Source organism: Pholis gunnellus (assembly GCF_910591455.1).
Source record: "Pholis gunnellus genome assembly, chromosome: 6".
In the NCBI taxonomy this organism is placed as follows: Eukaryota; Metazoa; Chordata; class Actinopteri; order Perciformes; family Pholidae; genus Pholis; species Pholis gunnellus.
This window is the reverse complement of record NC_136532.1, coordinates 3,944,405-3,958,298: the sequence shown is the minus strand read 5'-3', so window position 1 is coordinate 3,958,298 and position 13,894 is coordinate 3,944,405. Positions and strand designations below refer to the sequence as shown.

The 13,894-nt window shown below is 40.8% G+C and overlaps 1 protein-coding gene across 1 annotated transcript in view; it reads right to left on the bottom strand.

Annotated features, from left to right (window-relative positions):
- Window positions 1–13,894, bottom strand: part of cacna1ba (calcium channel, voltage-dependent, N type, alpha 1B subunit, a) — a gene marked incomplete at both ends in the record, with an annotated part of 136,995 nt that overhangs the window by 29,633 nt on the left and 93,468 nt on the right. The window contains 8 exons of the mRNA XM_079160508.1: window positions 283–399; window positions 6,138–6,221; window positions 6,301–6,411; window positions 6,881–7,045; window positions 8,423–8,624; window positions 9,105–9,242; window positions 9,334–9,494; window positions 10,645–10,741. Coding sequence (XP_079016634.1) covers window positions 283–399; window positions 6,138–6,221; window positions 6,301–6,411; window positions 6,881–7,045; window positions 8,423–8,624; window positions 9,105–9,242; window positions 9,334–9,494; window positions 10,645–10,741 — 1,075 coding nt within the window. The remainder of the gene's footprint in view (window positions 1–282; window positions 400–6,137; window positions 6,222–6,300; window positions 6,412–6,880; window positions 7,046–8,422; window positions 8,625–9,104; window positions 9,243–9,333; window positions 9,495–10,644; window positions 10,742–13,894) is intronic.

Below are 13,894 nucleotides of genomic sequence, written 5' to 3'. Positions count from 1 at the left end.
TTGTTATTCTACTGTATCCACTTCTGCTGTTATTATTATTAGTCGTAATTTTCTCATCTTTATCATGCTTACTACTCTCATTATAAGTCATATGCATTGAATGTGTTGTAACTCTGTTATGTTGTTCATTCTGTACACATGACATCTATCACACTTCTGTCCATCCTGATAGAGGGATCACTCCTCTGTTGCTCTCCCTAAGGTTCTTTTTTTTTACTGTATATGGGTGTGTGTTTGTGAAAGTGCACACATCAGTGTTTATGTGATAATGTATGTGAGGACCTTGAAGGACTGGACGAAGGTCCACAGCAGGATGCGGATGGTGTAGCCCTGTCTCAGCAGCTTGATGAGCCGAGCAGCTCTGAACAGCCTCAGGAAGCTCAGGTTCAGCAGCCTGTCCTGTTAGACACAGACGGGACATCAAATCACCTTCAGAACTTCAGCTGGTTACAAAATAGCACATGGTGAAATGCTGACTCCCTTTGACAAGTGTGATTGAGTAAAAACATACAAGGCCCAGCTGTCAAGACATTAACGATCCAATCACAGACCTCAGATGAATTTTGTCACATTAATAACAAAATTAACCAAATAAAACATCTTATTGTGTTGATGTTTTAGTCATGTGATTACTTATCTGTGTCATTAATCATGTATTGCATTAATTCAGTTTGTTTCTGCATTTGTGAATTTAGTTAGAAACTATTTATTCATCACAACTACGATTCTCCAGGAATCTGGGTCCAAGGTTAAGACGTAAAGAAGGCATTCGTCAGGGATGTTCAACCATATGCTTTGCAGAGATAAAAGTCTACAAGTTTCCAATGTATGAATCAAATCTTGTGTTATTCTCAAATTAATTGTATCTGCAGCTGAATTATGCATCAGAATCTCTGATGCAACCAGATATTTAGGTTTGCAATTTGTTTTGAGTCTATCCTAAAACTATACTGACACGCCCATGTGTACATTGAAAGAGTTTTTTCTGCTCATGCACACTGCCTGCAAAGTAGTCGCTTCATAAAACCATTTATGTGATGGGGGATAAGAATTCCCAGTCCATATTCTGCATAAAGTCTTTTAGTATAAAATGTCTGCTTGGCGTCACTACCCCTCCACTGAAGCTCAGCAAAGAAAAAATGTTTGTGGAAACCCAAAGTGGGGATTTCATTTTACCATCTTTTAATCTGAAACAGATCAAACAGTCACTGAACATCATGCTTTGAAACAACAGCACACATAAGGCACAGTTGCTGCTTCCAATGCATCTAACAGACACACACTTACACGCGCACAGACACACAAACACACAACGTGAACCAAGCGGTTCATCCACTCTGGGTTAAAGGCATCATCCTTAAAAGAATGGCCTGATTAGAAAGAAAGCCTGCAGACTGTTAGCCCATCACTGCATATGAGAGCCAGTCCCTGCTCTGGCTCATTGTACACACCCAAGAAGGAGCAGATTCTCATGTTATGTACTAAGCTCATTAAAACATGCTGACCCACATCACACCAACCCAACTCATGCTGTGGGCCTCAAAGGAGCACTGCATTGATTAAACATTTCAACATCAGAAAACAGTTGTCTTTGGCTGTGAAGGAGCTGTGTCACCAAACATCATTGGCGTTAACAGAGTCCACCTCCTCTCGTCCCACTGAAGTCCTGCTCTCTGTCCTGCGAGTGGCTTGATCCGGGATGCCACGATGGAGCCAGGTCTCTGTAAAGATGTGGGCTCAACAGTCACCGACCTCCCATTGCTGGGTTAGCCTAATTCCCTGTGACCGTATATTAGCCAGAAGCATATTGGGTGGTGGAATAGCTTTAGATCCCATCTGGTCCAGCAGGTCTGGCTGGGTGGTTGGAAGAAGCCGTGGGCGGTGATCCTCTCAATTCCCACACTTCCTTCTCCGATATTAATGAGTTTTGTCATATGCCATAAGCACTCCAGTAATAAAAACGAAGAAGCAACAAATTAAGACAAAAAAGTAATAAATTCATGGGAGCTACGGGCCGCAGCATGTACACTGAAGCACCCACTACACTTTATAGGACTTTAGAAAGCTTGACCTGTCATTACCCGATCTGTCCCAGTTGTCCGATCCGTTCTGCGCATGAGCCCTACCAAGTATGCCTTACAGGAAGACTCGCCCCTACTCTGCCTCTGATTGGCTACATTATTCAATTATTATCAATTATTCAATTCACATCTGATCATTTTTTAGGCAATAAATCAACTGTGTAGTTTCAAATACTGGCAGTTTTATGAAATATTATATTATTGATAATGATAATTATTATTGTAATCTAAGCCTCTAATGAATAAAAAAATATGCAAAAATGTAGAATGATAAACTTAATACTTATCATATATATCATTGTAAAAATTATTATTATGATTATTACAAGTGTGTCTGATAGATAAGTTAAAATAAAGTCTTTATGTTTTTATGGGAAAAATCTGGATTCTTTACCAGGAGGCAGTCTACTGGGTGAGAGGAGCGCCGGGGCCCACAGAGCATGTTGGGAGGCTGCACATCTCCTGCCGTCCCTCTGGTTTCCAACACACTCTGCGGGCGCTCGCTTGAATCTTAGCTGCCTGGCTCCCCCCCACACCCCCTAAACAGGCTCCAGAAAGCCCCACTGTGGTCAGCTCCTCGGCCATAGATCCACTGGCGCTCGTGTGGGGCCTCAGAGAGCTCCAGTGAGCTCCAGTGAGCTCACAGCGTGGTGTGTGAGCCTGACATAGTTGATATCTCACTTAAAAAAATATCAGAAGTAAGTTTAATGATGTAAAAGCATGAGGAAATTGTAAAAAAAATAAGGACCCCCGATTGCCACTGGGTAATTCAAACACTGTCCACACCCATTCATGCACTGATGGCAGGGGCTACCATGCAAGGTGTTACCTGCCCATCAGGACTAACTTTCTCATTCATACACATTCATAAATCACTTCAGGGTAAGTGTCTTGCTCAAGGACACATCCACACGTGGATCAATCTGCCGATCTTCTGATAGAAAGACGACCTGCTCTGAGCCACAGCTGCCCGAGTAGGGGCGGGTCTTCATTTTCAGACTTAGCCCAACCATAAACAAGGGGAGCTCGTAAGAAAGACAGGCTCTGACCAGATAACCATCTCTGGCAAAGTCTGACACACACTGGTCCCCCCTACAGGCATATTGGAGTGCAGGTGTACGATGCATCGATGCACGATGTCACAGTGTCAGTGAGCTCATCCAGGTCTGTAGCAGCAGCCTCATAAACTCTCCACTCAGTGCAGACAAAGCAAGACTGTAGCTCCAGCTTTGCCTCGTTGGTCCATCTCCACAGTCCATCTCCACAGTCTTCACCACAGGCTTTGCAGATTTTAATTTCTGCCTGTAGGTCGGGAGAAGATGAACCAGACAATGATCAGAGAGTCCCAAAGCTGCACGGGGGACTGAGTGATACGCATCCTTTATTACAGTGTAGCAGTGGTCCAGTGTGTTTTTGTCGCTGGTGCTACACTTAATATGCGGTCTGTATTTTGGCAGTTCTTTGCTGTGGTTTGCTCTGTTAAAGTCTCCAAGAACAATGAGCAGGGAGTCTGAGTGTTCCATGTTAGTGTAACAGACTGCCTCGTGTTTGTCGTTTTGTATTGGAGATGATATGTCCCTTCAGGGTTGCCGTAGAGGAAACGCAACTCCCGCCTCTGGTCGAAGGGGGGGAACAAAAATACAGAGAGAAGCCGTGGGCTGAACGAGATGTCTGGTCCCCCGACTCCGCTTATTACCGTCTTATAAGTGGCCCTCATACACAAACCCAGGACGCTCGGTCACATTAGTTATTTGCTCTGCCAGGTGTTGGAGCGCCTCACTCACACAGGCCTGAGGATGTAAACACCGACCAGAATGAATGAGGGAAACTCCTGCGGTGAATAAAATGGTTTGCAGTCTATGAAAAGTGTTTCTAAGTGAGGGCTACATGATTCCTTCAACACTGTGACATCCGTACACCAACCCCTCGTTTCCCCGATGGAGCCGTTACGCGGTCCGCTCGGAGGAGTTGGAAGCCCGGCTTATTATTATTTCACCCATTTACCACAAGGGGGTAATGTGTTTTTATAGACAGATCTGACATCAGATGAATATCCTCAACACATTACAATCGGCTCATCCAGCTCATTCTGTCTTGTTTTTTTCTTTGTACATAAGAAATAACACATACAGTAAGTTCAGACTTGTGCTGCATTGAACATGTTACAGAAATGTTACAGATCTGACCTAGTCAGATTACCATTGAGACTTGTATATAAAAGTGATTTGTGGATTTCAGACAGAGGTACTATTTCCATCACATTTACTGTATGTAGGTGTGTGTTTGAAAGGGGTAAAGTCAAGAGATCTGGGCCTTCAGACCATCCGTTTTTGAGTTTGTCTCTCATAAGTTTCCCAACTTTATGACAGGGCAATACTAACTTGACGGAGTACTCTTTTAAAGCACATTCAAAAGACCATAACATCTTATATATTAAAACGTTTAGAGCAGAACATGGCAACAGAAAGCCACTCACCGTAGTCTAGTGATGTTTGGGACCAGGGCATGGCAACACCGGTGATGACAATCAACAAGATGGAAATGTAGCGGGGGAGAGAGAGACAGGTAGCAGAGGAAGATGAGGAGAAAGGATGGAGAGGCAGGAGAACAGGAAGTCATATTGCACGACATTAACTGATACAGTTCAACAAATACACACATCAGTGGCGGCTGCTGACAGGATGAAAACCACACTGCGTAGGCATCATGCATGCATACATGGGTTTCTGATTTTTAATTTGTGTTTATTCTGTAAATCCTTTAATCAGGAAAGCATTTAAAAAGCTTTTAAATGATATGTTTTACTTCACTAGTTGGCACCTATTTTTATTTTCTTATGTTCAATAAAAAAAGTGACTCACACAATTTCTTAACACAATGTGATTGCAGGCTCTGGGTGACAATGAATCGTGTGTGTGTAATGTGTCAGTGGTTCACTGTCAGTTAACTGCAGCAGTCCTGCACTGGTCCTTCAGGGTTGCTACAACAAGCTAACTGTTGCATTGGCTAATGAAAGTAAGTTAGCTAGCTACTGCTCAGTAAAAAAGGGAAACCTACATCTGAAAAAGGAAAATTGGACTCTGTTGTAAAGGCCTAACAAGAGTCCAAATGAACAAATTATGAAGTAAAATGGATTTTTTTGAGCGATGAGTTTAAAAGTAGTTCACAAGAATTTATTTTCTAATATGTTACTATCGCTCTAATTTTGACTTTAAGCTGTACTTCCACTTTGACACTTTCAATACAGAGGTGGGTAAATGAGGTTTGTCCTTGGAGCGTCATTTTCTGATTTTGTTTTAGCCAATCACAGATTAGCATGAAAATAGCAATGCCAAAAGCTTAGTTTATACTCGCCACGGTGAAGGGAAATGACAGCTTGCAAGTTGTCGTGGTGCTTGTCTGTGCACGTCTGAATGTTGCACTTCTGAACAAGGTGCTCGCTGTGTGCGCTCAGAATTTAATCAGACGTGACGGTTTCAAATAGTTTACTGATAAAAGCGCTATTAACACGTCTGAGGAGTTTACAAAGAAGGCCAAATGCTTTTAAAATGCTTTAGTAACAGGAGGGTTTTTTTAAATCTACATTTGAGTAAATATTTTTCCAGTCAGATGTAATTATTTACAGGATATTCAACCATTGTTTAATTGAATGCATTTAATTCTTGACTTCTTTCTTCACAGGGCTGGTATAAAGGCCATTAAGTAGACCAGGAACATGGGATATGAGTTTACAGTTTATGTTGGTTTATGGTATTTTGCCACTTACACTCGTTGTCTTCTTGCTTCTTCACAGTACATTTTGTTTGTACGCCTTCTGGCATTTTGGAGAATAATGTAACAAACACTATGTTGAACTAAAACGCCTCTGTGCGTGCTCGTAGCGTTCGCCATCCACAGAGGCTACGGTGCCACGCGCGAGTATAAACAAAGCTTTAATGGAGGACGGCAAGAGAGGCTCGTCGCTGTCTGGACCGCTGTCATGTGATTGTCTTTGCTGATGTGAGCACAGCTCATTACCATGGCAGATATGAATAGGGTGAGGACAGGTGCTCTTACATTGATTTCAGTCACCAGGATGTCGGTGATGCTGCCCAACACTGTGACAAAGTCAAACACATTCCAGGCATCCTTTAAGTAGTTCTGAGAAACAACAGTTGAAAATCATTAGCTGTTCTTTATTAGTCAGAATATTTAAAGTTCTTTCATAAATGTTACTCACAAATGGACCAAAAGCAATGATCTTGAGGATACACTCCAGAGAGAAGAGAGTGGTGAAGACTATGTTAAGGTTCTTCAGCATCGCTTCATAGAAGTCTGGAGCTCCATGGAACTGAAGGGCAGGGGCAAATAAACAAGTTTGGGTGTATTTGGGAAAATATATGCCATATATATATCTATATGGTATGAGAAATATTGCTTACTTGCTTTCTTGCTGAGAGTTATTTGATAAGATCATTACCACTCTCTAAAACGAAGCTAAAGCAAGCAACTTGTTGACTTACAGTAGCTTAGCTCCTGGCCATCATAACCACCCATTAAATAAATTGCTTCATGTATGTTACCTTTGGACAGAGCCTGGCTAGCTGTTTGCAATAATCTTTTTGCTAAGCTAACATGCTGCTGGTGGTAGCGTTATATTTACTGAACAGACACAACAGTACCATATCAATCTGAACATATACACTAGCTCAAAATGTTAAACAATTTCTTTCCTGAGCTAATAAATCCAGGACTGACTTCAAATGACAGTCAACAAAACTCTGCATTGTATAATTAATATCTTCTTTAAAAGTTCTTACCTTCATCATGAGTACTATAGTATTGAGAGCGATCATGATCATGATGGAGTACTCAAATGGAGGTGAGACCACAAACTTCCACATCCTGTACTGGAAGGACTGCGTGTTCTGGGGCATGTAGCGTGTCAGAGGTCTGGCGTTTATGGCAAAGTCAATACAAGCCCTCTGTAAGAGAGAAACCACATCTCTGCTTCACTCTTCAGTCTTCATTATCTGACAGGAACTGCTCTCAAACCTCAGTGATCATTCAAAATGTGCACTGGCTTCTGGCCCGAGGTGCTATTATGGGTATTATGGATCGTTGGTAAGTATTAAATGAACATGCAGCTGTGAAAGTTGATAGGCCAAGAACAGACTTGAAGATTATTGAAACCTTAAAAACCTAAAAACAAAATGTCATGTTTTCCCGGGATTTTGATGGTTGTTAATTTGTTATCTCTGTTGTTCAGCATATGCTGCGTTTTTGGCTTCCAACACAAAAGAAAAATCTTGGGGCAAATTCAAAAAGAATGGCTGCTGATAAATTGTTCATCATTTGAAACTGCTAGGTGGGACTCACTAAAGATATTGCGCTAATTTATATTATTATTATTATTATATTACAGCACAAACATGCCCATAAAGAACTGCACTTGAGGCCTATGCGTCAGTTGGTGATGGTCAGCCTGAGCCCAGTGGTGGGCCGTCAGGGCCTGCAAGGCCTTCTCTGCTGGCCTAAACAGAATCACAAAGTTAGAGCTATTTTATAATTTAATAATTTTTCTTAAATACACTACATGTATTATAATTTATAAAAATATTGTTCCCATTATCTTATTTTCTCATTGCACAGCTACTGTGTTCCTAAGTTGCTCTGCTTCAGTGCAGCTTGTTTAAGTAGAGCTTTTATCCAATCAGATTTCACCTCTGTGTCTCTAGGTAGAAGAGAGGCCCCAGGCCTGCAGACTCACAAGTGAATCCATGTGCAGTTTAAGTGAATGGGGATGATATTGTTGATATAGTGTTCAACCAATCAGATCTTTAGTTTGACATGTTGGGCGTATTTTTTGACGTGTCAGAGCTGCTAGCTGGCCTTCAAGTACGTCAGCATTAACGGGCAGCTCAGTTTTAAGCTGTGATTGGTCAGTGGGCGAGCACGTGACTATTGTGAAACGAAACTTAACTTGTCAGCAGAGCTTAGTTGGAGGAGTAAGTAGTAGTAGTAGTTCAAATTGAAAGATATGGAAGAAATTATAACATTTTTTAGCGTTTTGCTTGGTGTAGATTCTTTTTTTTTTTTACCTAGCTTTGTTTTTTTAACACTCAATGGTTAAAAGGAGAAACGAATTTCTGGAGGACATTTCAGGAACAACTGGACATCGTATCAAAGGGTCGGTCAACCCCACAGCTATCGTGGAGCTGATCGTGTCACTGTAACTGCGTGTGGCTATTAGCGCTGATCTTTGTGAATCAGATAGTAATAACATAATAATAACAGCATTGTGTAAGCAATACTGACTGTCAACATGAAGCTCATATTTGTTTGTCATGTCTCTGCTTTACCTCATTCTTTTCCAAGCTGCACTCAGACAGGGCCTTGTCTCCCTGCTCCTGGAAGGTGATGATGATGAGAGCAACGAAGATGTTAACAAAAAAGAATGGGAAGACCACAAAGTAGACCACATAGAAGATGGACATTTCTATCCGGTAGCCTGGACTGGGACCCGTGTCTTCAAAGGTAGCATCCACAGAGTGCTTCAAGACACTGCAGGGGAGAGGAGAGCAGAACACAACAGCCAGGAGGTGAGACACAGTAAGATATCCAGCCTGTAATGTTATTCTCCAAGACCAGACTGAAACTCATGAAAAAGATGCACACAGCAAAAGTATATCTGCTTAAAAGCACCACCGGACCAGTGGAACAGGTGGCTTTATAAACAGCAAGATCTATCTCTGGCCTCAGCTAAAGGAGTGGGTGAGATTCAAATGCCTTTTGAATCAACAACTTGTTGTTGGCCGATTCATAAAGGGTCTCGGTGTGGCTCCTCCCCCGAAGCCTTGGGAGACCCTACCAGGAGCTATTGCCCCGGACAACACAGCTCCCAGGGTCACACAAACCCCTTCACCAGTACTTGACTTACATTTATGAATACCAAACAAATGTTGGGAACACCTGCTCCAGGTGTCAAATCCACCAGTTTCAACTATGAAAGCCTGAAGAGGGAATCAAGTCAGCGGCACTTACGTTGGCCAGCCCTCCCCAGTGGAGACAGTGAAGAGGGTCAGGAAGGCCCACAGCACATTGTCATAATGGAACTCGTATTTCTTCCACTCTCTGGGCATGGCGGCCACCTCGTCTTGGTCATAGTCGAGGAACTGCCCTCTGGAAGACATGAAGGCATAAATAAAGCACCAATGTCTTAAAGGTTTCTGAAATACGTTTTAAGGAAGGGGGGGGGGGATTTTAGACCAACTTGCAGTCCTTTTCTAGACCCTTGGACTCGTCTGTGCAGTAGAAGAATTTCCCCTTGAAGAGCTGAACTGCGATAACAGCAAAGATGAACATGAAGAGGATGTAAACAATGAGGATGTTCAGCACATTCTTCAGAGAATTGACCACACAGTCGAACACCGCCTGAGGACACAGAGAAACACACACACATTTGATTTAGGGGTGAATTGGAAAATCATTTTGAATACAGTTCAACAATATCATCTATTAATTATCATCTATTGTTTGACATGATGCTGAAATTGTACTCATGGGAATACTGTGAAAAGTCCCAGTGGCTTGGCCTGCTGGTGGGTCCAGCTCAGTGAGACGCATGAGCATGTAATTAATAACAGATGATATTTAATATGCCTATGTGAAATCACTTTGCAACTATTTAAACACAACATGGACTGTAAACTCAAGTAAAATGGAGCTGAGAGGAAGGAAGTAAAGAGTCGAAAGGTCCTTTAAGAGAGAAGTAGCTTATTAACACTGTAAACTACTGATACACTATGTTCCCCATGAGATCAGGTCTGTCGGGGGGGAAACAGTGAGCTCCATGTAGTCACAAAAACTTACAGCGATACATTATTAAAAGCAAAACAATATAAACACTAAATTGCTCCAATGTGACTCAATTTCTTTAAGAAAATGAAACATAATTAGGACATAAATTGAGAGATACTGCTAATCTCATTTAAAGTGAATTTATAATGACAGAGTTTCTAAGCGTCATTACTGCTTACAGAACAGAGCACCATTGAGATTATAATCTCTGATTTATTATCGAGAGAAAGGGCTGATGATATTCGGGATTTTTCATCCTGTCAGCAAGTTCCATGTGCAGACCGGCACCAACAGTGATTGCATCTAATACAAGCAACGTGTGTATCAAAGCCAAAACCATCTTCTTCTTTGTGCCATAGAACTCCATTAAAAACACACCAATGAGCCATACTGTTGCACTGGCTGACATGTTCCTTCATTGTCATGAACACACACCTATACAAAAATGTGGACTAATCTGCCGCAAAAAAATGACACCGTATATTAGAGAGTTCTTTTTGAGGCATCTTCTGTAAGAATGAATGGGCTTAGTGCCACAGTCAAAAATTATTAATTGACAAAAAAAAACACGTTGTAGGTCACTTGAGTTTTACTTTTTATTACTATCATACTCAAACAGTAATATTGCATATCATAGGACAGAAAACTAGCTGTGACAACAATAATTCCTGCCTTAATCTTGCCCTGCTTCCCTGGCTTGATGAATAGAAATAAAGCAAAAAACCTTGAGTTTTGGCAGACGTTTGATGGTTTTGAGAGGCCTCAGCACTCTGAGGACCCTCAGTGACTTGATTGTGCTGATGTCTTTGCCTTTGGTCCCCCTGTGGAAAGCAAACACAGTTAGAGCACGCAGAAATATTCACTTCATTCCATTCTTTTCTACTTTGCTAATAATAATAAACAGCACACAGACCTTACTTTAACATGATGTTTGTGACACACTTGTGTTAGTGAGGCACACTAAAAAAGGCTGTCGCGATAGCAATAACAACGCATCCATGAGAAGTCCATTTTAAGTCCAGAGCTGGAGTCAGGACGCGGTTAGCAGCCTAGCCTAGCTTAGCATAAAGACTAGAAGCAGCAAAAAAACGCTAGCCTGGCTCTGTTTGAAGTTAAAAAGCCCCTCAACACCTCTAAAGCTAACAATGCCAAATAATGTCATGTTTTTATACGTTTGTATTAACAATTTTAGTTAAATATTAATACAAAATGTTATAAAGTTGTGTGTTGTTCTTCAAATCACTGCAGACTTTTACTGTATCAAACCAAGACCGTGATCTTTATCTAACCTTAACCAAGTACAATTATTGCCCAAACATGACGACAAAACTGTTTATTAACGCAGTAGTCACTCTACAAGCAGATATTGTCAATTTCAATATATATATATTCAATATTAAGATCAAATATTTTGGTTTAAAATAAATAAACTATGCTGTCAGTGGATAATGGAATGCACATTTTCCATTAGTAAAATGTATGTTGAATACGGTCTTAGCATTTTATCAAAATGGAACTGGAACTTGATAGTTGTGATCATTTTATTTAGTTTATATTGTTTATGGACATCTAGTCTGGCCTTTTTAGATCAAATTCTGTTTTAATCCCGGCCTTTTTATTATTATTGACTATTATTTTATTTCATGATATTTAACATTGAAATTAGTATTATCCCATTTCCATACATATGTGGCTATACACATTGGTGTTACATCAGTTGGACAGGGAGGTTATATGGTAAATGGACTGTACTTGTATTTCTCTTTTCTAGTCTTCTGACCACACAAAGCACTTTTACACTACTATTCACCCATTCACACCCATTCACACACTGATGGCAGGGGCTACCATGTAAGGTAGGACTAGCATTCATACAACATTCACACACCGCTATGGGAGCATCTTGGGGTTAAGTGTCTTGCCCAAGGACACATCGACATGGACTAGTGGAGCCGGGGATCGGACAGCCACCCCTATATTAGTTATACAGTGATTTTATATTAGCTGTACAGTGATGTCATAGTAGTTTTAAAGTGATGTTCATATAAGTTGTACAGTGATACAATGTAGTTGTACAGCAATGTTATATTAGTTGTCGGTGATGTTATATAAGTTGGCCCCACCTTGAGCCACACAAAAAAAAAATTGATAAATTATACAAATTGTCAATATTTGTGTTTTTGAACTATGGAATGTACCCAGTAATATGTGTAAAATATGATATCTGCGCAAAATATATGCTTTTCCTGCTCGTCCTCTCCGCCTGTCTGCTCGTCTCAGAACGCGCAGCTAGGAGGCGGGTCTATGAAGCAGTTTAGCCAATTGCTAATTAAAGATATAAATGAGTGACATACAATTTAGCCAATCAGCATCCTCAAATAGATTCAGCTCGGGGGCCAAAACGATTTGGCCCCAAGCTGCGCGTTCTCGTCAGGAGAAGTCTCTACAGGCGAGCGTGAGCACTGCTCCTCCAAGACCCGTTTGAGAGGAGAAGTTTGGCGGAGATTCTACAGGCCAAAGAGCTGATCCCAGATCAGCCTGACCTCACAGTCAGACAGCAGACTAGCGGGAAAGAGAAGCAGTACATGAAGCTTCTCTACTAGCTGTACCAGACAGGTTTGGCTAGCTGGATGCAGTCATGCTAACAACTTATTTAGCTTTTTTTAAACAACGGGGACAGATCCAGCACGGACAGTTAGGGAGCGAGGGATGAGGAGGTAAGGAAACATGAGAGCACCAGGGTAGGGAGTGAGGGATGAGGAGGTAAGGAAACATGAGAACACCAGGACACACATGGAGAACTCTGTCAAGCTACATATTAGGCAAAGTGAACATCTTTTCTGCTTAACTTGGTCATGGAGGCATCAACATTTAATAGAGATGGTAAACTAACAGTGAAAACTCATCATAGCTTATATCTATATATGTATGTCTGTGTTTTATATTATACTGAATATTATTATATGATATATATTATACTGTATATATATATATTATACTGAATTCCCTGTGAGGGTGACTAACATATGATGTCCTGATGTGTTTAAGTGTTATTTACTGCTTTTTTTCGTGTTGGAATAAATGTTAAATATTTAAACACATACAATCAACATCTATGACATTTATTTTATTATTTTTATTTTTTACATTATCAGGGGTGTCAGAAACATTAAAAACTGATGTTCATGGTCTCGTTATGGAGAAGAACTATCTTAAACGTATGCACTTCATTTAGGCATGCCACTGTCAACTACACAGAGTTACTGATTGTGATCGCAGCACAGCGAGCAGTGAAGGCTTATCATATTGTTAATTATACATACAAAAATCAATTTGTGCAGAAAAATGTGTTTTCATAAGCTGCTTTGAGTAATCCATTTCCCCCCAATAACTTGATATAGCTTCCTGTCCGTCATGCTGAGAAAGCCTGGATGTGTGTACAGTGAGGGCTGGAAGGCTGGACTGCTGCGGTACTTGATGTTACTCAGGTACAAGGAGAGATATTTAGTGTAAACCGGCCTGAGTTTGTAGTTGTGAGGGAAAATAGATTGACTAACACAACTACTATTTTTATTCATTCCAAAATGCAAAATAAAGAATATGTTTGTACTATCACATTATATATCTTTTTAACTATAGCTTCCGATTGGTTATTACTGAAATATATTAGACTATTATCAAAATAATGACCTCGGTATAAAGAACTCGTATTCATCGTAGTTTGAAGTTATGACCTAGAAAATAAAAAGAACTACGTTTCATTTCCAGCCATAAGGTTCATATAGCACTATGGAAGGACGCTGCTAAAACCAGGAGTGGTTTTGGTAGGAGGAGTCGGTTTCAGTTCAAAGCTGTCAGACAAAGGTTGCTGTTGTGTTACAAAGGCATTTGAGTCACTGGATTACGGGTTTACTTGTTTTCGACATGAGGCGGATCTAAGCATGAAGGAGAATGGTAGTTAGAGAGGGTTGGAT